This window comes from Marmota flaviventris, chromosome 13, assembly GCF_047511675.1.
Source record: "Marmota flaviventris isolate mMarFla1 chromosome 13, mMarFla1.hap1, whole genome shotgun sequence".
Taxonomy (NCBI): Eukaryota; Metazoa; Chordata; class Mammalia; order Rodentia; family Sciuridae; genus Marmota; species Marmota flaviventris.
This window is the reverse complement of record NC_092510.1, coordinates 53,590,898-53,613,959: the sequence shown is the minus strand read 5'-3', so window position 1 is coordinate 53,613,959 and position 23,062 is coordinate 53,590,898. Positions and strand designations below refer to the sequence as shown.

General features: G+C 44.2%; 1 protein-coding gene across 1 annotated transcript in view; it reads right to left on the bottom strand.

The window, feature by feature from the left end:
• Positions 1-13,573: 13,573 nt before the first annotated feature.
• Adamtsl1 (ADAMTS like 1) overlaps positions 13,574-23,062 on the bottom strand; it is a 369,220-nt gene continuing 359,731 nt past the window's right edge. The window contains exons 26-29 of the mRNA XM_027950603.3: positions 22,446-22,653; positions 16,227-16,336; positions 15,239-15,459; positions 13,574-13,734 (exon numbers count right to left, since the gene is read on the bottom strand). Of these exons, the coding sequence (XP_027806404.2) occupies positions 13,628-13,734; positions 15,239-15,459; positions 16,227-16,336; positions 22,446-22,653 (646 nt within the window). The 3' untranslated portion in view covers positions 13,574-13,627. The remainder of the gene's footprint in view (positions 13,735-15,238; positions 15,460-16,226; positions 16,337-22,445; positions 22,654-23,062) is intronic.

Genomic DNA, 23,062 nt, shown 5'->3' with positions numbered 1-23,062 from the left:
ATCAAATTGTTTGAAGTCTCTTGTCCATTGAGCACTCCCCCCATATTTTCTCCATTGAAGCATTTTATAATTTCATTATTTCTTTAGTTTAATATGCATGTGGGGTGGGAAGGGGATAAGTGCAGGATGGCATATCCCACCCCACCTGCATGGAATCAATTGCAGCAGTTTCATCAAAGTTTTTCCAATGCACAGCGTAACTGGAGGATGACTTTGTCGCCTGGCAGAGTAGATGGGCAAACCTGGACAGTGTAGAATCAGTACTAAGGAGTGTTTGGAGGTGAAGGGAGTTTGGTGAGGGTCACTAACATTTGAACCCCAGGGCCTTTCCTTAGTTCTACGCAGCCAGCTTTAGACAGTGCTGCTTTTTACTGCCATCCTTAGTCTTACTGTCATCTTCTCGGTCCCTGTTAGATACTGTTATGGACTCAGGGGCAGCTTCAGCTGAGCAGGGACCACAGCCCAGTTCTGATTTCAGGACATCAAGGCAGTGCTGGGTGAGCCTGCTTTATGGGTGGGGCAGGCAGTCCCTGTGGCTTTGGGCTTTTCTTTCATGTAGTGCCCTCTAAGTATCTCTTTGTTATAGTTTTGTTGTTTCAAGATTTTTTTGCAATAGAATACACAGCAAGAATAACTATCACCAAACCTACACTTCTACTGCTCAGGCAGGAGTAGAGCTAATGACTCCAGAGCAATGATTTCCAAAGTGACACGTCTTAGAGACAACTGAGGGATCCATTTCCTCTAAAAGTGCTTTTCAGCTGTGGACTTGTCAAGAGGAAGCAGGAGGGGCAGGTGGGGGCATGTATAGTCCTAATTGCAGATTAATGGGCCCCCTGGACCCTCCGGCCATCACCCAAGCCCACATCTGGTCAGCAGGCCTCTAAGTGGGAAGACAGAGACCCTGCTGAGCCTAAATTCTGGGGCAGGGGCTAGGCAGGGATGTTTACTTTGGCAGAGCAGACCCAGAGTTTGCACATGGCTGTCCAAGCAGGTGCCTGGCTTCTCCCCACTGTGGGAGTGCATTGGGAGACCAGGAGCCTATGAACTTTCCAGAACATTTGTTGTATATTCTGGAAAAGGCATTAGGGCAATACGAGGCTGGGCTCCTTTTTACACCATATACTGGGCCACAGGTGCCTCTGGTGCTTCTGGATCTTTAGACACAGACATGAGAAGCCCTGATGTCTTTTCCTTGCCACACCTCAAAGTGTGGCTGCAAAGCCTCTTTGATGCTAATTGAAAGGATTCAGAGAGTTTCCACTCATCCAGCTGAGTCTAGCACTGATTTTTGTGAATCTTTCCTGCCCATACCAGCCTGCCAGCCTGTGCCCCTGCCTACCTACCTGCTCAGGGTCAAGGCTACACTCTCAAGGACAAGGGGGAGAATGTTTACCTCCCTGTAGTCCCCAAACTCCATCCATTACATTATAGGATCATAAAACAGGGAAGCTCACAAATACCCTCAAACAGGCAAACTGCAACTTGAGAGTTATAGGTGGACAAAATGCCTGAAAAATGACTGAAATTTGACTTCAGTGCCAATGGATGACTTATAAACTTAGAACTGAAAATTTTTGGACTGTGAGTTCTATTTTTCTTTTTTAAAACCCTTTTCGTTTTATAGTTTCTAAGCAGAGTCCAGTGCTTACTATCAAGCTGGAGTGGTTCTTTTGTTGGCTAAGTAATATAGTAGTACTTCCCATATTTGAAGGTCAGGTATTTGGAAACTTTAGCTATACAAAACTAAGGCAGGAACCTGGAAATAATTGGCCTTGAAGGTGCCAAGATCACCATGGACATGAATTTCATGAACAGAAACAGTGCACACCACCTATCCTGGCTCAGGTGGTGGGCATATTGGACCTGCCTCCACTTTTTTTTTTAATACACAATTCCAATTAGTTTCTCTTCTCTGGTTTATGCCCACAGAATAGTATGAGGGGCTATTGCTAGAGGAAGATACATTTAGAATAAAAGAAGTGACAGCTGATAGCTTGGCAATGAGACAAGAAGCTAAAACTACTTTAAAAGACCAAACTCAAAAATACAGCCATTCAGGAATTATGACCCCAATATAATAAAGAAATGTCTATGTATGTACACACACACACACACACACACACATTTTATTAAGTCTGGAAAATATACTATGGTTTGTGCTTATGACCCTAGTTTAGTAAAAATAAAAATTATACACAAGCATTTTTAAGGACTTGAAAAATGCATCAACAGTTTTGGATAAATGAATTCCCATTTGTCCCATTTACTCAGAATAATAAGTGACTGCACTTATTATTTCACTATTTTAATATTTAGTTTGAACCTATAGGTAATGTGTATTAGGCTTTTCTAAGGTGTTTTCTGTGGAATACAAGTCCTATGATAGGGCCTTCCAAAAGAAGTTCATTAGATACATAAGTTTGGGAAATGCTTCATATTATATCCCCTGATGCAGATTCATAATGCATGTTAATATTTCAAAGTCTCTATGAAGCCCTACAGTAAAGAAACCTTATTTAATGTTGTGAAACTCAGTGTAAGAACCAGCATTCTCACAATTACAGGTGCTCAAGCAAAAGGTATAATTTACAGGTAGGTAGGCAGGGGCACAGGCTGGCAGGCTGGTATGGGCAGGAAAGATTCACAAAAATCAGTGCTAGACTCAGCTGGATGAGTGGAAACTCTCTGAATCCTTTCAATTAGCATCAAAGAGGCTTTGCAGCCACACTTTGAGGTGTGGCAAGGAAAAGACATCAGGGCTTCTCATGTCTGTGTCTAAAGATCCAGAAGCACTAGAGGCACCTGTGGCCCAGTATATGGTGTAAAAAGGAGCTCAGCCTCGTATTGCCCTAATGCCTTTTCCAGAATATACAACATTGCCAGATATTATCTCTTGGATATAACTGGACACAAGGGCTTCAATGATGTGATGAGGTCCTGGTCACAATCTTTTGGCTCTTCTTTCTCTGTATTGCTTTGTAAGGTAGGTGCTTTCCATATAGTGGTTTCTAGTGATTCTAAGCTTATAACATTCCCTTAGCTAGTAATCTTGAGTGGAGAGAAAAAGATTTCCCATTTTCAGTAAAAATCCCTGAATTGTTTTTTTGCTGGCTTGTGTCTCATGTAGATCCCTGAGCTGATCATTGTGGCAATAGAAAATACTTATTGATCAGGCCTGAGCTGGGGTCCACCCCTAGACCTAATCTTGTGTATATGTGGTCAACCCATGTGAATGGCATGAAAATCAGGAGGGCTGGGGGGGTGGTTCTCCAAAAGAAAACACACGTTTAGCTTCCAGGGAAAGGAAGAGTGAATGCTGAGCAGGCAGAAACAGCATTTTAAAACTGAGACAGTAGAGCCTTTTTATTGTGTAAAACCTGTTGGAACGCACTTTGAGAATTACTGCCAAGTACTCATCATAAATTTTTAAAAATAAAATTGGAATATAGTAAAATACACAAACTGTGCAAACGTGGTTTGGTCTGTCTTGATGACTCAGAGACCTCACTGGATCCTGCAGTGCTTCAAGGTCACCTCTGAGTGTTAACATACCCTGATCATTGACCGTTGAGCTTCTTGATGAATGGGAGGTTATGGTACAGCTAGAGGGCAGGATGTATGAGGCCTGGCAAGGTTCATGTATGATGGACAGTGGACTCTGGTATCTCCTGTGTAGAGCCCTTTAGAGAGCTGAATGAAGTCCCAGCACATTTCAGTTAATCCACATGACCCTCTTCTGTTGTTGATATCCCTACCCCCTCCCCAGGACAGGGAGGCAGTTGAGGCTCAGAGAGGTTAAACAACGAGGCAGATTCCTAATAGGGTTGCTCAGGAGGTTAGAGGAAATGAAGTCTGTAAAACAAACCTTGTGGACAATAAAGAGGTTTTTGAATGGCACCGTGGAAGAAGGTCAGTACTAGAGAGATGCAAAAGGCTATTCACATTGAGAGAAAAGAACAAGTTCTGGGATGCAGTTGGCAGGTATATGACTCAAGTAAACATGCAGAAAAAACTCTGGGTACAGCAATGGTGTGTGAGTCTCCACTGTACCTAGTACAGGTTAGCTTACAAACCCATTCCACAATCTCTTCTGGACATGCACACATACTGTTTTAGTCAGCTTTTTACACTGCTGTGACTAAGTGATCTGACCAGCACAACTGTAGAGGAGGAAACTTTTATTTAGGGCTCATGGTTTCAGAGGTCTTAGTCCATAGAAGGCCAGCTCCATTCCTCTGGACTCGAGGTGATGCTGAACATCATGGTGGGAGAGTGGGGCAGGGGGAAGTAGTTCACATTATTATCAGAAAGCAGAGAGAGAGAGAGAGGGCTCCACTTGCCAGATACAAATATATACCCCAAAGCCACACCCCACCACTTCAGTTACCACTCAGTAAATCCCTATCAGGGGATTAATTCACTGATTGGTTAAGACTCTCACAACCTAATCATTTCTCCTCTGAACCTTCTTCTTTTTTAAAATATTTTTTAGTTGTAGTTGGACACAATACCTTTATTTTGTTTATTTATTTTTATTTGGGTACTGAGAATTGAACCCAGGGTCTTGCACGTGCTAGGCGAGTGCTCTACCACTGAGTCACAACCCCAGCCCTGAACCTTCTTGTATTATCTCACATGTGAGCTTTTGGGGGACACCTCACATCCAAACCATAACACACTCATGCACACAAATACAGTGCTGATGAGATTGCAGTAGGTCTCCTTTACACACCACTTGTTTACTTAAAAGTCTAACATGCAAAAGGTCATGGTTACATCTAGGAGCTGAAAGTTATTTAAAAGGCTCTTTTGAATTTTTAAGCTCTTGGTTGAAACCATTAATTACTTTAAACTGGATTCTTTTTACTGTAGAAAATGCTCCCTTGAGATTTATAGAAAAGGTCTTTTCATCTGGTGACTTAGTAATACACAATTGCACCAACTGTTCGTTTCATTATAAAATCCTGCCCAATGGTGTTTAGGGAGGGCTTGTCTTCTGGGGTAAGAAGCTTGTGGAGACTCCATGATTATTTCACCTTTGCTTTCAGTGGGCCCAAGAGGCCCCAACTTGAGGCTATCATGGTGTCCTCTTCTGGCTGTTCAAGTTGTCTTTTGGGGTCTGGTTCGACTGCACTCCTCAGCACACTCTTGCCCTGGGAATACCTCCCAGGTGGCCCCCCAGGTGCTCTCCAGCTTCTTCTGGCATCCATTTTCTGCTTGTCAGGTGAGCTCCCTGCATGATGGGCAGTGACTCAGAAACCCTGCTGTCTGCCTCCTCCTCTGACACACACCGACTCTCCTCCACAGCCCCACACGGCTGTCTTAGCTCTGGTCATCGGGATGACAGGACACACTATCAAGCACTGACCACACATCTGCCTCTTTCTTCCCTTTGTCCGTCCATCCACATGTGTATAAATACATACATTTATTCATTTGTTCCTTCAGAAAAATGTATTTTGGGTGTCAGGCTCTATTCTTTGTGCTTTGGAATTATATCAGTAAAACAACCAAACCAAACCAAACCAAAAACAACACAGAGGTAAATCTTGCCCTTGTGAAGCTCATAGTCTAGTGGGGGAGATAGACATTCATTTATAATAAATAGCATGACAAACAGTGAATAGTTATATAGAGTGAAATAATGAACACATATTAAAACCAAAAAAGTATATGGTATGTCAGAAGGCAATAAGGGCAGGAGGGATGTAATTGAGATGAACTGGCTCTGGAGCATAGGAAGGACAGATGGTAGTTAATATAGGTTGAAATGTGGTCAACAAGGATCACTGAGGAAGGAGGAGCATAAGCAGGAAGCCAAGAGGATACCAGGGAACAGCTAGAGCAAAGGCCCTGTGGTAGGCATATTTCTGAGTAGGTATGTTTAGAGAACAGTAAGAAGGTCAGTTAAGGGGAGCAGATACAAAGCTTGGAACTGGGAAGTGCCAAGAACAGATTTCAGTGAAAATCATTGCTGTAGTTCCCTGACTGCTTGAGGAGGCCATTTCTGGGTGGAAGCAGGGCCCTGTAGGTTTTCTGCCTGGAGGGCTGTGCAGGGTCATCCTTGGGAAGTAGAAGCAGGGGTCGTGGAAAGAGTTGATTCTGGGTATGTTTCAAAGGTAGGCCAGATGCAGTTGCTGATTGGATGTGGGGTGAAAATGAGAGAGAATCAAGCGTGAATCTGGAATTTTGGGCTGGAGTGACTGAAAGGATGGAGTTGCCAGCTGTTGAGACTGGGGAGGGCTGGGGAGGACATCTGGATGCTGAGTGGCTTGCCTGCTGCTTTTGCAGAACCAGGCATGGCTCTTCTGCCTCCTGCTGTGGTCCCCATAAGGAGTGACTGTAGCACCTATGATTTCTGGAATCCTTTCCTGGTTCTGTTTCCTCTTTCTCCCCACAGTCCTGAGAGAGAAAGGGCTTTTTCTGAAGTCAAGCTTACCAGGTGCCAGGGTTGGACAAGCAGGTGTGATTGTGCTGGGTACTTTGAAGGAGGGTAAAAGTTAGCTATGAGGGCAGGATGGCTTCTCTGAGGTTGTGACTGTCAGATGAAATTGACCCACCTCTCCTTCGGAGGGAAGGGATACTATGTCCTCATATGGCAGAAGGTGGAAGGGCAAAGAGAGACTGAACTCCTTCCATCAAGCTCCTCTGACAGGGTCTCACTGAGCTGTTTAGCATCTTGCTTTTGCTGAGGCTGCTTTGAACTCCTGATCCTTCTGTCTCAGGCTCCTAAGCTGCTGGGATTACAGGTGTGCGCCACTGCACCCGGATTCTCACTATCACCTCTTGATTCCACCCCATTGGTAGCACCTGTGATGGAGAGGGACCCATTCAAGCCATGGAAGCTGGAATCTTAGGATATTTGTGCAAGGACAGAGGTGCTGTGTACTCTTCCCAGTCCTCCAGCACTGCACATTTCACCTGTGTGTAAGTAAAGAACTTTGTGTAACTAATAAACCCTCTTGTGCAGATTTGGATAATGGTATCTGAGATGCTTGCTATGCCATTTCTGGAGTGTAGATTCATGATTAGGTATACTAAATGTTAGCTAATTAGGATGTAAAATTCAAGTTAATTTCACATGTATACATCAGTTAATAGAGAAGTATAGTAAGTAAGGCAATACAACAACAATTCTAGCTGCTGCATGGAGAGTGGATTGGTTGAGACCAGAGTAAATTTAAGGAGACTAGTCAGAAGAACTTTGCAAAAAGCTCCAGAGAGGGAATTAGGACTAAAGGGAGCAATTGTTGGGTACTGACTAAAGAAGGAACCAAATGAGGAGGAAGAGCTGGAGAGTCCCAGAATTAGACTTCACAATTGCAGTAGAACATACTGGACAAGCTCCCCAAAGACAGGTACTGGGTTCTCGGGACCCAGAGTTGGTGCTTAGCAAGAGTGTGTCGGGAAAGGAAAAGTTTGTGATTGGGGAAAAAAAAAAAAAAACAGGAAAGAGAAGATGAGCAAGGATAGTGGCCCACCTGGCAGAGAGGAGGCAGGCAAGGATCACTAAAACCAGATGAGAACTTGAGTTGTTTTCCATCCCAGACAGACTCCTACCCAAAAGCAAACCTTACAGTGCAAGGGCAGATTCTGATCATGGGACCCTGCTCATAGGTGGGTACCTCGGTCTCTCTACTCTTGGAGAAGCCTGGGCAGGCTGAAGAAATTCAGCACAGGAATCCATGGAGCTGGCAACTCTCTTATGCACTGGCTTTGTGACATGCTGACCTCTAACCATGGGGCAGAACTACATGGGCGACTGAACAATTTTGTCCTTCTCATTATTATTTTAAAAATGATGGTGGGGGTGGAGGAGAAGAAAACCAAAGCCAGGACACACTTTATCAGCTCACTTCTGACCTTGACCATTAAACATTTTTTTGGAATTGCTTACCCGGTAAAGGAGTTGTTCAGTTTATCCACTAACCTATATGGAATTTGTAACGAGGTCACTTGACCAAAGTCCCAGTGGAGAAGGCAGATTCTGGTCTGAATGCTGACCGTGCAATCTCTCAGGCCCTAAGCATTCTGCTTAAATAAATATTATTTACGTTCGGCAGGAGAACCATTCCCCTCTGCCTGCTTTCTCTTCACTCACATAAAACTGCACATTTAACTTCTGTTTACATATGTATAAACTATATCTTTAGGAGCAGCCTGGGAAATGTTTGGTTGAAGTTGGATTTTGCCCTTTGAAAACACAGAGGTGAGTGACATCTGTATATTGTGTTATCAGAGGCGTGACACATATGGTTGATTGGGACCAGGTGCTTCATAGAAGCCATCTGAGTGAAGTTATAAATGTCTAGTTGACAAGTAAAGTGACAGCCCAGTTCTTATTAGCAAAGGCTTGATTATCAATATTTGTCTTCCAATTCAAGGGTAGCAACAAGACAGTTGAATGTCTCGGGGTGCTGTGGATAAGCAGCTGAGGCTTAGTGAGAAATACTAGTCTCTGATAAGCATATACACATTTGACCTATAAAAGCATCATCTCTGAACGGGATGGCTGGGTGGGAGGGAGAAATTTGGGGTTAAACTTGGAGAATTGGTAGAATTTTATCATGTATTCAAGTTCTTTAGTGTTACTTCAAGGTTTATATCATATATTTTCCAAATCAGCAGTGTGTAACATGGGTAGATGAACTTCTTGCCATAACTCACGTTCAATGTGTACCAAGGCTGAACCCTTTACTTCATAGGTTCTCTGAACAAAATGAGGGGCAGAGAAAGACAAAACCCAAGGGCTTTGAGTTTCCTGATTAATTCAGGCTTCCTTGGGTTAATTCACCTGACAGGTTATTTTCTTAGGACTATTTCCCAAGAACTCCATGTCTTTGTCTACCCCATCATTTTCTCTGCCCTTTGTGGATGACTTTGACTACTTCTGGGAGCCTCACAGTTTGTTTATGGAGGTATAACTTGTCTCTTGTTGGCTGAGAACCATTAACAAAATTGGATTATTTCCTTTGAGTTTATTTGCAGGATGAAGTAAGGGGATAATAGTGTATTGTTTATGAGAAACTCTACTTCTTGGCAAGTGAGATGCCTTTGATTTTAGTTTTTACTTGTATATTTTCTCATGAATGTGTACTTATCCACTTTTTATACTAACTCAAAGGGAATGGCAATTGCGTTTATGTTTGGGTATGTTGAATTGAGACGAGGAAGTAGAGGCCACTATGAGAGGGATCTCTGTATGTATCTCTGATGTAATATATTGTATGTTATAAGAGGACATTTGTCCTGGGAAGCTTTCCTGGAGGTTTGCTGGTATTTTGGTGAGTCTTTGAGTTGATTACATGGACTATGTTTTTCCAAGATACAGAGCTCGATTCATTAACGTCTCTATTATTGATGCTATTGTATAGTGTAGTGCTTTAAAAGAATGACTGGTTTACTTCTCATCCAAAAATGAAAACACAAGAGAGACCATCTTTCAAAGATAACAACAGGAAATAGCATGAATTAGCTAACATTGTGTAACCCTGCCCTTCATCTCCCATCTCTGTCAGGGTATTTTGGATGATGAACATTTGATGCGGAGTTTGATGATATGCTTGTATCCTTACATTTTCTCAATGTGAATGAATATTTTTCTCGAAATAACCCTACCCTATGAAGTGTTCTACTTGTACAGATAAGGAAGTTGAGGCATGAATGGTCTTTGTTGACTGTTCTGGTCCTAATGGGTCTTACAGATTTCCTAGATTCATCTTATTTAGAGTCCTGGAAACTTCTGAGGGTAATCAGGGACTCTAATTACACCCTGTCTCCCCTGCCATGGGCTGGGGTTGTGGCTTAGTGGTAGAGCACTTGCCTAGCACATGTGAGGGACTGAGTTTGATCCTCAGCACCACATAGAAATAAATAAAATAAAGGTATTGTGTCCCTCTGCACTAAACAAAATAAAACAAAATACCCCCGGGACTGGCCTGTGGCTAAAATTCTAAACATTTATACTGTGGCATCTTGCTTGGTAGGAATCTTTTTTTCCTCCCTGTGGAGCTCTATGATTTGGGCTGGAAAAATTTCCATATGTTCCCACTACTTGAGCCATCTTGAGTTTTTGCTCTGGCATTTCTGGGTTCTCTTCCTGGCCCTGGGACCACTGTAGGACATTATTTGGTCACTGGCATATGTTTATGGTTCTAGTACTGGATTTTTCTTTAAAGTAAAATGTAAAATTTCTTAGAAAATGACCAGAATTTAAGGAAGAGCTTTTGGGTATGTTTTCACACAGCTCAGTGGGCATGTGAAGTGTTGAGTGAATATCTGGAAAACAGGCCAGAGCTTGGCTTTCAGGGTTGGGTGCTCTGGAGTGTCTCCAGCAGTTCCTGTGTGGACATCACCTGGGCTGGGGACATGCTTTTACTGAGCCTGTTTGTAAAGAACTCTCTAAAGGTGCTTTTGGTTTTTCTGCACTTCCTACAGCAGCTATATTTCTATATTTAAAATGATTTTAAAATAGAGAGCTAGGAGTCCTATAAATCAAAGAAATTAATTTTAGGACAGAAGAAAGCAACAAGTCCTGTAATGTCCCGCTCTCATCATCTACCAACCTGAAATCAGTGGGGGAAGGATGGTGTGTGTGCTGAGGTGGCGATGGCACCCTCCCAGAGGGACGGGAGACAGCACAGTGGGGAAGAGCAAGGCTTTGGCTACAGTCACACTGCCTAGGCGTGAATCTTGGTCCCACCAGATGGGTGACTTGAGCTTTTCTGGGCATTTATTTACCTCTGTGAACATGGGGATACTCATAGGGTTGATGTGAAGATTAAATGTAGTACTCTATAAAGGTTAGCCTCGATTAACAGTCTATATTCACAGTTTCATCATGCAGATGCTTGACACCGCACACACACCCCTGATGATAGGAAGTCTGACCTGAGGAGAGGGGTCTTCCACACCTAAGTCATCTGTCCCAGGATACCACATATGGCTGTAAATGAGATGACAGGCTTAGCCTGGATGTGTGCCTGTATACCATTGCAGCGCCTCTGGGTTCATTTAGAGAGTTGGTCCTTCCAGATATAGGCCCTGAGCTTCCTATGCAAAGCTGAAAACTGCAATCTTTCTATTTTAGCCAGATGTGCATAACTGGCTGGGAACCACCAAATTGACAGGGACTTTTCTTCATCCCCAGTATAAAACATGATGGGAAGGCTGAGCTTAACAGAGACTCGGACAACAAGATTTAAATAAATAAGCTGTATTATCTGTACAAAAAAAAATATAAATACAGTTTTGTGTTTTAGAGGAGGAAGTGCCTCCTTCCACATTATCCAGCAGCCCTAATAATCTGTGGTACTGCTGAGTCACGATTCACAGAACAAACATTACATGTACATTCATCTCATGCAAGGAGCACACTCTTCCCACCCCACACCTAGGCTCTCCAGCTCGATCTGAAACCCATTTCCAACTCCTCACCCTGACATGTGGTGGAGCTGGAAGACAGCTGTTTTTTTTTTTTTTTAAAGGAAATGTAAATATTGGCTGCCAATTTTCAATATCTGTTGAACTAGATGTAATCAACCACGTGAGTCCTATGGAAGAAGTCTTTACCATTCTATAAAACACTCCTGTGACACAAATGAATCACCTGTTGCCCCAGCATCCCGTGTTAGCTTTTACAAAGTATTCTGTACAAAGTGAATAATGGATCCAGAGTTAAACACCAGCTTCTATTAAAAAAAGGAAAAATACAATGATCACCACTGAATTTACAGGAACACAGCTGTAGGAAGTTAATAACAAAAAAAAATCTCCCAATATTTTTTTTTCTGGATGACAATGTACAATTATTAATATTGCACTTTTTTATACAAGAAATCCTAATAAATATTCACAAAAGATATACATAGAAAACATTCTCTTTTATTTTAAATAAACATTACATTGATCTTTAGTAACATGATTTCTTAGAGCCTATGTTTGTGGTGAGGAATTAAAAGACCCACCCTAATTGTCCACAGCTCACCTAGAGAGGACACAGATTAATATTGTCTTCCTCCCAAATTTTACTTTACAGGCTGGATGGGAAATGCAGCCTTGATGTCAGTGGTGGCCCTGGGGTGAGTGGCATCCCACAAGTGTGTGAGGGGTGGCTTATCTGAGGCTGCCCAGCCTACTAAACTGGGGCCCTTCAGCGGGAGAAGGAAGGAAAAAAAAATCACTCGCCCAAAGCTGTCCTGCTGAATGAGCAATTGGCTGAATAGTCCTAAAGTGTGTTTGCTGCCGGACTTGGCTGTGGCCGTCTCAACACAGCTGATAGGTGTTGCTGCAGTGCGTGAGATGCTCCAGCTGATAAGTGTTAATTGCCTTGGGTTTGGAGTGTTCCCCATATGGGGAGGGTGGGTTGAAAAGCCTTTCAGGACCTTCTTGGAGTCTAGAGCTATCCTTTGGCTTTGCCACAGCTCTTCATCCCCCCACCCCAACCTGCCACATAAATACTATGTATAGCAGCTTTTGTGCTCTGTCAGGCACCCACAGCCCCTGGAGTTGGCTGCTGGATTAGGCAGAGTGTACCACAGTCACCTGCAAACCCACTGTCCCACCCTGTTCCCTGGTCAGCTCAGGAAGGAAATGGTTGCCACAGCCTGATACTCACTCTCTGGCAAATGGATGTATGAATTGACTTTTACAAAGGGACCCCAATCCTTGGCCCTTAGGTGGAGTAGCAAAGACCATTTAGGCAGAAAACCTGGCCTACTCCTGCTCAGAATATGCCCCAGGCCCACAGTAGTTGGTAGTTCAAGGCTGGGGGCTCTTGATTTCAAAGAAGAGATGCTGGGCAGACTTACTGCCCAGCCAGGTGTTGACCTCTGGCCGGCTTTGTTGCAGCTGCATAAGTGGACAGTTCACTCAGATAGTGTTGGGAGTGGGCACTCTCCCTACCTCCCCCTGTGAGGGACAGGTCTCCTTCCATGCAGCAAGGGCACTCTGAGGGAAGCAGAGCTCTGCCCATCCTCCTGCACCTTCACTGAACCTGCCAGGTGCTCTGGAGTTCAGAGCCTGTGACATGAGCAGACACAGGCTTCTGTTCATGCTCTCCCTTCCCTTCCTGGGTCAGTTCCTGCATCACTGTGATTGTCTCCTTTACTACTACCTATCCCTGTGTTTGAGTTCTCTATGGGAGGAGAAGAGCCAGTTCTGGTTGGCTTCTGCCTCAGATGGTCCTTATCACCACTGAGGGGTTGGGGGTGGGTAGAGGAGGAGACAAAGAATCAACACCACATCAATAATGCTGGTTGTCTGATGTTTGCACCAATTCTTTATCAACCCTGTGGCTCCCTGCTGTTCCCAGGGGCCCTGGCTTTCTCTTTCTAGGCCTCTCTGAGAACCAGGTTGGAGGGAGTCGGCCCTGTAAGGGAGTGGCTGCTGTCTGCCTGGCCTGCTCTGCAGCCTCCTTTTGACATCTGTCCTTTTCTTTTCCCAATGTTCTGTCCTCCAGCTAACTGAAAGAGAAAACATGCTGAGGTCCTCAGGGGGGAGGGCGGAGGTGGGGGTGAGGGGAGGGAGGGGGAAATAAATAAATAAAACAAAGCTTAAGTTCTGTCCCAGGTGGTTGCGTGAGTCCTTTGTGTGGCCAGGGAGAGTTCTTCCCCGTGCCCTGTCTTCACGCTTTGCCACAAGTTCCGCAGCAGCGGGATTTGAACTGGCTGAGTTGGCAGAGCTTCAGCTGCTTCACCTTCTCGCAGTACCTGGTGGTGTCTCTGCACTCCACTGGGAAAGGAGGGGGTGGGGAGGGGACAGAAAGGAGATGTGAAACAGAGGCTAACTGGCATTTGGCTGCTGGGGTCTGCCGTGGCCACTGCGCTCCATCCCTCTGGGTGTCTCTCACTCTGGTAGAGCTCAGCTACTTGCCTCCCAGGCTGCCAACGGCAGGGCCAGCACCAGCCTGCAGTCCTCTGGCTGAATGATGGGACCCATTCCTGGGCCCTCTTTGCCTTTCATACTTGCCTCTACTTCCTGTCTCTTCCCTCCTTTTGGGACTACCTCACTTCCTTGCTTGCTTTTCCCCAGGGGCTTTTGGTATTTTAGTGAGTGACTCTCCTCCCTGAGATGGTTCCCAGAAGGACTGAGTTCTGCCCCACGTGGAAGGAGATGCAGGTGAGGCTCTGGCTGGAAACCTTTATCCCCAAGGCACTGGGACCTTACTTTCTCTGTTAAGTTTGTTTTCATGTATTCTCTGCCTAAGATTCTTGTTCTTTCTACCCACCAGGCCTTAAACACAACACCACGGTGTTCCAGCTCAGTATTGGTACAGATTATTGTTTTTAATCACTGGTGCTGATTTGACCTGGGAAGCCAGTCTGAGCTACTTGCATTCCACTCTGGTACTCTCTGCACACGGTGAGAGAATGACACCAACGTGGGTCAGCACTTCACCAAAGATCATGCATCCCCAGTGCATCATAAGGAAAGGGTTGTGTGTTCACAGGTTGTGTGTTCATGTTGTGAATCCATTGCTTAGTGAAGGTCGGTTGGGGGGAAAACGGAATTCAGCCACATTTGTTTATTTCTTTTTCTTTTTTTTTGGTCCTTGTCAGAAAATGTCTCCAATTTGGGTTTTGGATTCAGAGGAAGAAAAAAAGAATAAGATTCCAGAATAAGATTCCTACCTAGTTGGAACACAAATGCTGATGCTGAGTTGAGGAGACTCCAGACTTGAGAGGAGAGGGAGTGAAATGAGTGTCAAATGCCAAGGGTCTGGGCTCTGCTCAGTTTCGGTGGATGCCCAGGGTGGGAGAGGAGGGAGATGATCAGCAGGTTCTTGTTCCATGAGAAGCAAAACAACGATGGGTGGGGAGCCAGTGGCTGAGTGGGAAGCACTCTGTGCTGCTTCAGTGTTAACAGTGCTTTCTCTAGCAGCCGGGCTCCTGACTGCCATTGTTTAGTTGTCCCCTCTGGGCATCAGCTGGTCTGCAGGTGAGCTAGAGGCCAATTTTACCCAGCAGTTGGCCAACAATACTTGGCCATCTCTGGACCACGATGAAGATAGTGATAGCCCCTGGGGCACACGCTGCCATTTTTGTGGCTAGGAAATGTATACACACTTCTTTACACACCCACACACCTGCCTGTAAATGCTCAACTCTGGCTCCAGCTCACAATCCTTGGGGTACCTGATCCAATGCCCTATGTTCAGGCTCAGTCCTAGGGATTGCCCTCTGTACCCGATGCCCTGTGGGGAAATTGCAGAAAGGTCTTTGGGATTGGAACATACTGTTTTCACATGGAGTGATGTTGCAGCGTTGCCAGTTGGCGGGCCGGGGCCCCCAGGAGCACAGGTGCTCAGGCACAGCCTTGTTGGTGCGGGCATGCACACACTCCACCCGCCGGGACTGGAAGCCATAGTTGCCACAGGTTGCCGTGCACAGGGTCCACAGGCTAACCCTCCAGTGTACGCTGCAGGCATCTGACCAGCAGTTCTGGGTGCTCACAGGCCTACAGGAAGAGGGTGGCAGGGTTAAGATCTGTCTCTATGGGGCCAAATGTGAAAATAATGTTCCCAAACCAGGAAGGTCAGCCAACTCCTTAAGAACTTCCATTATCACCAGACCTAGGTTCTGATCTCTGTTTTGTTACTGAATGGCCACAAAAGTCTTCTTTCCCTGACTAGTCTTCCATCTGCTCTTCTCTACAATGTCTGTGTCTGTACATGACCCAAGAAGGAGCTCTATGCCATGTGGAGGCTGGCAGAGGGAGAACTTGGACCTGTCCTCAGGGGCTGGAGTCCTACGAGAGGTGATAAGCTCTCTTCTCAGGGGACATTTACAAAGAGATGTAAGAGGGATTGGGGGATGGATAGGAATGAAAAGTTGGTATCCAGAATACGGCACCTCATCTCAGCCTCACTTCTAGAGAGAACTCAACAAGAATGAGGAGCTGGCGGAGCCCTGGAGGTCCAGTAGCCACCAGGTAGACCTTGCTTCTTTGCCTGCCTTGGAATTAAGGCAGCATCCCCCAGCTCTGAGAAAAACATCCCTGCATGCTTCATCCTCCTGAGAGGAAAACCCAGCCTGGCCGCTTCAGTAAGCACAATATGGCCCATCGGTCTCTGGGTGGGGTCAGTGGTCTGGGTGATAGAAAGGAGCAGACAGGGCATCTGACCCTCGGCACTGTGGGAGGTTGGAGAAGAAACATCCTTTCATCACTTGTTTCTGTGCTACTGACGCAGGGGCTGAGAGAGGAGGCCCAGGGCTGCTTCTTACCTGGGAAGGGCACTGCACTGCTCTGATGGTAGGGTGATGCCATCCCGTGTCTGGCAGAAGACTTGTCTGTGTTGCACAGCTAGGCGAGGCCCGATGCAAGGCCCATTGCACTGGAAAGCAGAAAAAGGAATACATATCACGTCAGCGAAGTGCTCAATGTTCAGGCCCCAGGGGATGCAGGATTGTTTTGCAAGGTCTTATTGGAGGTCGTCAGATCATTCATCTTCTCCCTCTCTGGACCAACTAAAGGACATTCACTGGCTTGTTTTCTTTTATGCCACAGTGAGCATTTTGCTATGGGCATTTTGTTAGCAAAGGCCAGAGGAAGTGTAGAGCCAGTCCGAGAAGGCCAACCTACTTCCAGATCAACCAAATGAAAAAGCACTTGGCATTATGTGCTAGGAAAGTACTTAGAGCTGAAGACATCTAAACAAGCCCCTGTCCCCTTCTGTGTGGAGGATAACTTGGCTTATTGTTTTCTTCCTAAATTCATCCAAGTATCCATGTCCACTATTTCTTTCCTTTCCTTGGCCTTGTTTTCTGCAGGTCAAACCCAGGACACTGAACACAGACAGACTTAGGTATGTACAGTCTCTCCTTATATTCTCTTGCCATGTGCTTGCCAAGCTTTCCCCAGAGATGGCAGAACCCAGCCCTAATGCAACGAATGCCTCCAAGAACTGTATAAAATGCAAAAGAAGCAGGCCTTGAGCCAACAAATGCCACGTTAGCACAAGGGGACACACATCCCTGGAAGGTCACTTTTTATTTTTTAAAAAAGTTTGTGGAGAGCTTTATTAATAGATGCCTATTTAAAAATAAGACCTTCTGCTATAAAGGGAGAAAGGAGGCAGAAAACCAATGCACAGACAAGATAATGAGAGGAGATGCATTTTCCGTCACATTTCATGATGTCCGGGAACACCTGGAGAGGACTCCTCCAGGATATTGATGTCCTAGCATTAGTTTTTTATCGGTTCATTATAAATAATAATGGGATTGTTACATATTTGTACATACACATAATTTGGTACATTTCATTTTCCAGTATCTCCCCTTGACCTACTCTCCTCTGTCCCCCTTCCTCCACTTCACCAGTCTCCCTTCTATTTTAATGAGAGTGGGAGGTCATTTTGGAACAAAGAATCTTAATGTAGGAGTCTTTAGATCCCTAGGGATCCACAGGGATATGAACTCTTAACATTTATGTTGAATTTTTCTAGTAAGAGGTTTCTTTCAGTTTTCGTTAGATGCTCAGAGAAATCCAGGACCACTGAAGGACAGGGACTTAAGGTAAAAGCATCCCTCTGGGGCTGACACCTCTGTCCAGGCCAGGGATTGCTCTTCCTGGCTCTGAAGGGCTCAGTTTGACAAGGTTGTTCACGAAGATATGGTTGTTGGAGGAAATGTAAAGAACACCCCTTGATACCAATGATTCAGAATTATTTTTTGTTTTATGATAAAATATAATTACAAAATTTATTGTTTTAACCATGGTAAAAAAAATAACTTCTCACTATGAAGGACAGCGTGCACGGATAAATATGAGTGAAGCAAAGAAGTTCTCAGTGAGCTCTGACAGTGAATGGAGCCACAAGACCAGTTGCGTGGCAGAGTCATAATTCCAGAAGGGATCTTTGCTTGCTTCAGTGCTCTACTGTCAATCTTTACATTCGCTGTAGTCTGTGGAGAAGGGGCCCTGCAGTTTCATGTTGCACTGAACCCTACAAATTACGTGGCCAGTCCAGGACACAGGTGAAGAAAGTGAACACTGTAAGCAACTCAGAAGCCCCTGGAGGTTTTCTCCCTTCACTCTTTCCTCTTCTGCAAATGTACCCACTGTCAAGGCTGAATCTTTAACACAGTCAATTTTATGCCTGATTTTGAAATTTACATAAAGGAACCATATTTCATGCCTACTTTTGCATCTGGCTTCTTTTTCTCATGAAGCATCAGGTATGTAACTGAAGTACATTCATTTTCATTGATATCCAACATTTTGTTTTATAAATATACCATAATTTTGATTAATCGTCGACCCTTTTTTCAATACAGAGCCTACTTTGTCAGATATTAGTATAGACGCCCCCAACTCTCCTTTGGTTAGAATTTACATGGACTTTTAAAATTCTTTCATTTTCATTTATTTTTTCCTTAGCTCTAAATAGAGTCTCTTGTGGACAACAGAGTTGGATCATGCTCTGAATGTACTAAAACTTATTTCTTATTATGTTCTTTACCACCTTCTCACAGTTTGATTAGGGTTCCCCAGGTTTCTGTTTTGTGCCTTTTCTTCAGATCATGCTTCAAGGCGATACCACCCATGACACTAGTTATCACTTGATACTGATTACTTCCAATACACTCTGGTCAGCACAGCTCTAAGTTCCATATTCATACACCCACCTGTCTAAAGAATATCTCTAATGGAATATTTTATAAACATACTACACATTTATCACACCATCTTCATTTTCCTGTATTCCTAATTGTTCCACCAGAAATCCGAGGATCATCTTTGCTTCCTCTCTCTGACAGCCAGTGGCTCACTGAAACCATTTGAATCACACTGTCATAGTATCTCCTGTCCATTTCCACTGACCAAAGCATACATTCTGATCACCATAATTTCTTACCTACATTGGGTTTCTCTTTCTCTATTCTCGTTACTTTCCAATTCAGTCACTAAACTGCTGACAGGGTAATCTATTAAGAGTATAATCTGAGCTTGCAACTCTTGTTTAAAATCTTTCTGCTGGGGGAGGAAGACAAGCTGGCAACAGAGATGTGCCCAGCACTTGCCTCTTTCTCCACAAAGATGGACCAAAGTAACAGGTGTACAGGTACATTTTGAAGTGAGTGACCATAGAGAACAATGGAAATCATCAAGAGAGACTAGACTTGTAAGATTCAGAGGCCTGGGACAACAGCTTAGTAAAGAAACAAATTACTCTGGTATCTGTCACACTCCAATTCCTGGACCCTTATCTCTCACCCTACACAAAAATCAATTCAAGATAGATCAAAGACCTAGGAATTAAGCCAGAAACCATGCAACTCCTACAATATACAGTCATACAGTCAACACTTCAGCTTTTAGGTATAGGACGACTTTCTCAATGGGACATCTAAAGCTCAGGAAATAATGCTAAGAGTTAATAAACAGGATGACATTAAATTAAAAAGCTTCAGCACAGCAAAGGAAACAATTATTAATGTGAAGAGAAAGCCTACAGAATGGGTGAAAATCTTTGCTAGCTACTCTTCTGGTAAAGGATTAGTATTCAGAATAAATAAAGAATCCAAAAGACTTTACACCAAAAAAATGAAATAACCCAATTAAGAAATGGCAAATATACTTCTCAAAAGAAAAAAATACAAATGGCCAACAAACATATAAAAAAAAATGTTCAGTGTCATTGACAATTAGGGAAAGCAAATCAAAACTATACTGAGATTTTATCTCATACCAGTCAGAATGGCAGCCATCAAGAATACAAATAATAAATGCTGGAGAGGATGTGGAGAAAAACACTTTTACACTGTTGGTGGGATTGTAAATTAGTACAACCAGTATGGAAATCAGCACCAAGGTCCCTCAAAAGACTAGACTGGACCTCCATATGACTCAGCTAGATCACTTCTTGGTATTTGTCCTAAAGAATTAAAATCAGCACACTACAGTGATACATGCATACCCATGTTTATAACAGCACAATTCACAATAGCCAAATTATGGAATCAGCCTAGGTGTCCATCAACAGATGTATGGATAAAGGAAATGTGATATATATATAATACATACATACACACACACACACACACACACAAAATGAAGGATTTTTTATCCATAAAGAAAAATAATGTCATTTGCAAGAAAATAGATGGAAGTAGAGACCATTATGATAGCAAAATAAGTCAAATTCAGAATGTTAAGAGTCATGTTTTTTCTCATATATGGAAGCTTGAGAGCAAAAAGGACAAGAAAGGTGTGTGTGTGTGTGTGTGTGTGTGTGTGTGAGAGAGAGAGAGAGAGAGAGAGAGAGAGAGAGAGAGAATGAATCCCCAAATCAAAGGGAGATCAGTAGAGGAAAAGGACTAAGGGGAGGGAGGGGGAAGTGCTGGAGAGAGATTGGCCAAATGATAGTTAATTTGTGTGCATGTATGAATATGTAACAACAAATCCCATCATTATGTACAATTATAATGCACCAATAAAAATGTGAAAAAAATTAAGCATCCCAGACTCTACCCCAGGCCTATCATATTAGAATTTGCATATTTAGCAAGATCCCCAGGTGATTCATGTTAATTCTCTATGTACACTGGCCTAGGGACTTTAGAAGAAAGGATGAAGAGTTTGAGGGAAAACAATGTAGAAAAGACTTATGCGTTTTTCTCTCTGTTGGGAAGAGGAATCACTGAGAATGATCAAATACATACTCTATGTCCCCTTGAGTGACCTTGATGTCAATGCAGAAACATTTCCCATGTGTCCCCAGATCTGTTCCCAATCCCAGCTTCACAACTGCTAGTAAGCCTTGAGGACCTGGCAGCAGAGCTGTGTTATGTGAGAGCTGTCAGAAATGGGCTTTTCAAGATAAGAGAAATACCTCCCCAGCACCCCTTGCTCTAGCATAGAAGCAAGGTGGAGTTCATGTTGCTCTGAATATGAAGCACATACAGGCCAGCCCCTGGAAATAAAGGGCTGGACAGGTGTGTTGGCTGGTGGGCAGCGGGCTAAGCATTAACCCCCTGGTTTACCTGAGATACAAATGGCTAAGAGATGCAAATTTACTCTGTGGCCAGGAATGTTTGCTCTTTATATTAGAGACTGACACAGCATGTTAATGTCATAGGAAGTTGCAAGTGATTGTTTTCCAAAGATTATACCTAAGGCTGGCAGTAGAGGAACATGAATAAACCAATTCCAACAAGTTTCAAGTTACTAATTGTCCAAAAACATTGTTACATCGGTCCTACAGTAAAGTTTGTGATTTGGGGAGTGTCCCAGCTGGCTAGCCATGAAACTATACCTCAAAGTCAGAATAGTCCCTGTGCTAATGAGTGCCAGTCCAGACAAATCTGAACATCAGCCCTGGCCGGCAGCTCTTACATGCCTGCTAAGTCTCTAGAAGGGTTTGAACATAGACTTCTGGAGAAATGGTATATATTATTTCCCTTAAGCACCTCCACTCCTGATTTTCTTTGGTGCCAATAACACTGTAAAGTAGTAGAGTACAAGCTGAGTAGGTCAACTATTCTATGCTTAATAGGCCTTATATACTTGGACAGGGAAAAACCTGTCTCTCTAATGTATACTGGAGTTCTTGACTGATGCTCAGTCCCACCTGGTCCAGAAACACTAAGAGTACAGGGACCCTGTCCCTGGATTCCTACTGCCATGGTGCAATGTCCATCATTGCTTAGGATGGCTCCCCAACCCCCTGGGAATCCTCAGTTTGTGTCAATCTCCTTTTAAAAATCACAAACATAAAATTCTCACTCCAAATGGGTAGAGCCATCATGGACCCTCCACTGTACCTAGAGAAAACTCCATAACTGAGCTCCTGGGGTCAAATAAGCCCCCACTGCTGCTGTCCATTGAGCTTACCTGGGACTGAAGTCACTTCTAGGCAGAGAATTGAGAAAGGAGTTGATTGTTTCATGGTGACTGAGCTAGGCTTCAAGTCTCCCTGACTCAGAACAATGGTTCTCTACCCTGTTTGTATATCAGCATCACCTGAGGAGTTTCTAAGAATCACCTAAGCTTGATCACACCCCAGAGGAATTGACCTGGGCTCCTTGGAGTTATGATCTTGACACTGGTGGTTAAAAAGGTTGCTTATAACTATGTGACCAGTGGAGAACCTTGGCCAAGAGCAGTCCGCAGAGGGGACACTGGCACAACCAGTGGGAAAAGATGGCTTGAGAGTGTGCGAGTCTGAAGAAGGTGTCTGAGGGTTCCGGGATCCAAGAACAGAAAGGCCTCAGGGTGGAGGAAGGAAATGTGTGCCTGGTAAATCAGTGTGTTAAGGTTAGAGTATGTTAAGGTTAGAGAAGGATCCAAGTGCCCTGGGTGTTAGGAATGATACAGGGTGGGATTAGGGACAGCGTGGATGTCACAGAGGAGGTGGCAGTGGAGGCATTTACTTCCCACTGTGGCAGGGTTTACACCTTTAGGATGACCTTTCAAATAAAAGCCGGTGTGGCCCTCACCTGGCCCCAGTTAGAGAAGGCCCACTCCACACACAGCTGTTGGTTACAGGCCTGGGTGTCCACAGGCCGTTTGGCTAGCTGGGTACACATGTCGTTAGACACAGGAGTAGAGATCCCAGAGGCTTTCAGCTTCTGACAGGTAACTCTGCGTGTCTGGATGCCTCCGCCACAGCTCCGGGTACAGGCAGACCAGGAAGTCACCATCCACCTGGGGAGAGGAAGAAACATCAGAGGAGCCCCAAAGGTGAGGCCTGGGGAAGGAACCTTGTGCCTGTCGCCTCACAGATGTTAATTAGGGGGCCTCTTCACAGTAATTACTTGGAAAAATGACCTTCCATAAGATATCCAAGTCAAATCCCTGGAAACTGTGAGTGTTATCTTATTTGGATAAGATAAATATATGGCTGACATAATTAAGAACTTTGAGATTATCTGGGTAGGCCTTAGATGCCACCACAAGTGTTCTTCTAAGAGAAAGACAGAGGAGATTATGCACAGGGAAGAGGAGAAGGCAGTATGACCTTGAAAGTGGTGTGACCACAGAGGTAGGAGGTGGAGTCCTGCAGCCACAAACAAGGAAGGCACCAGGGGACAGGGGTGGGGCAGGAAACAGTTCA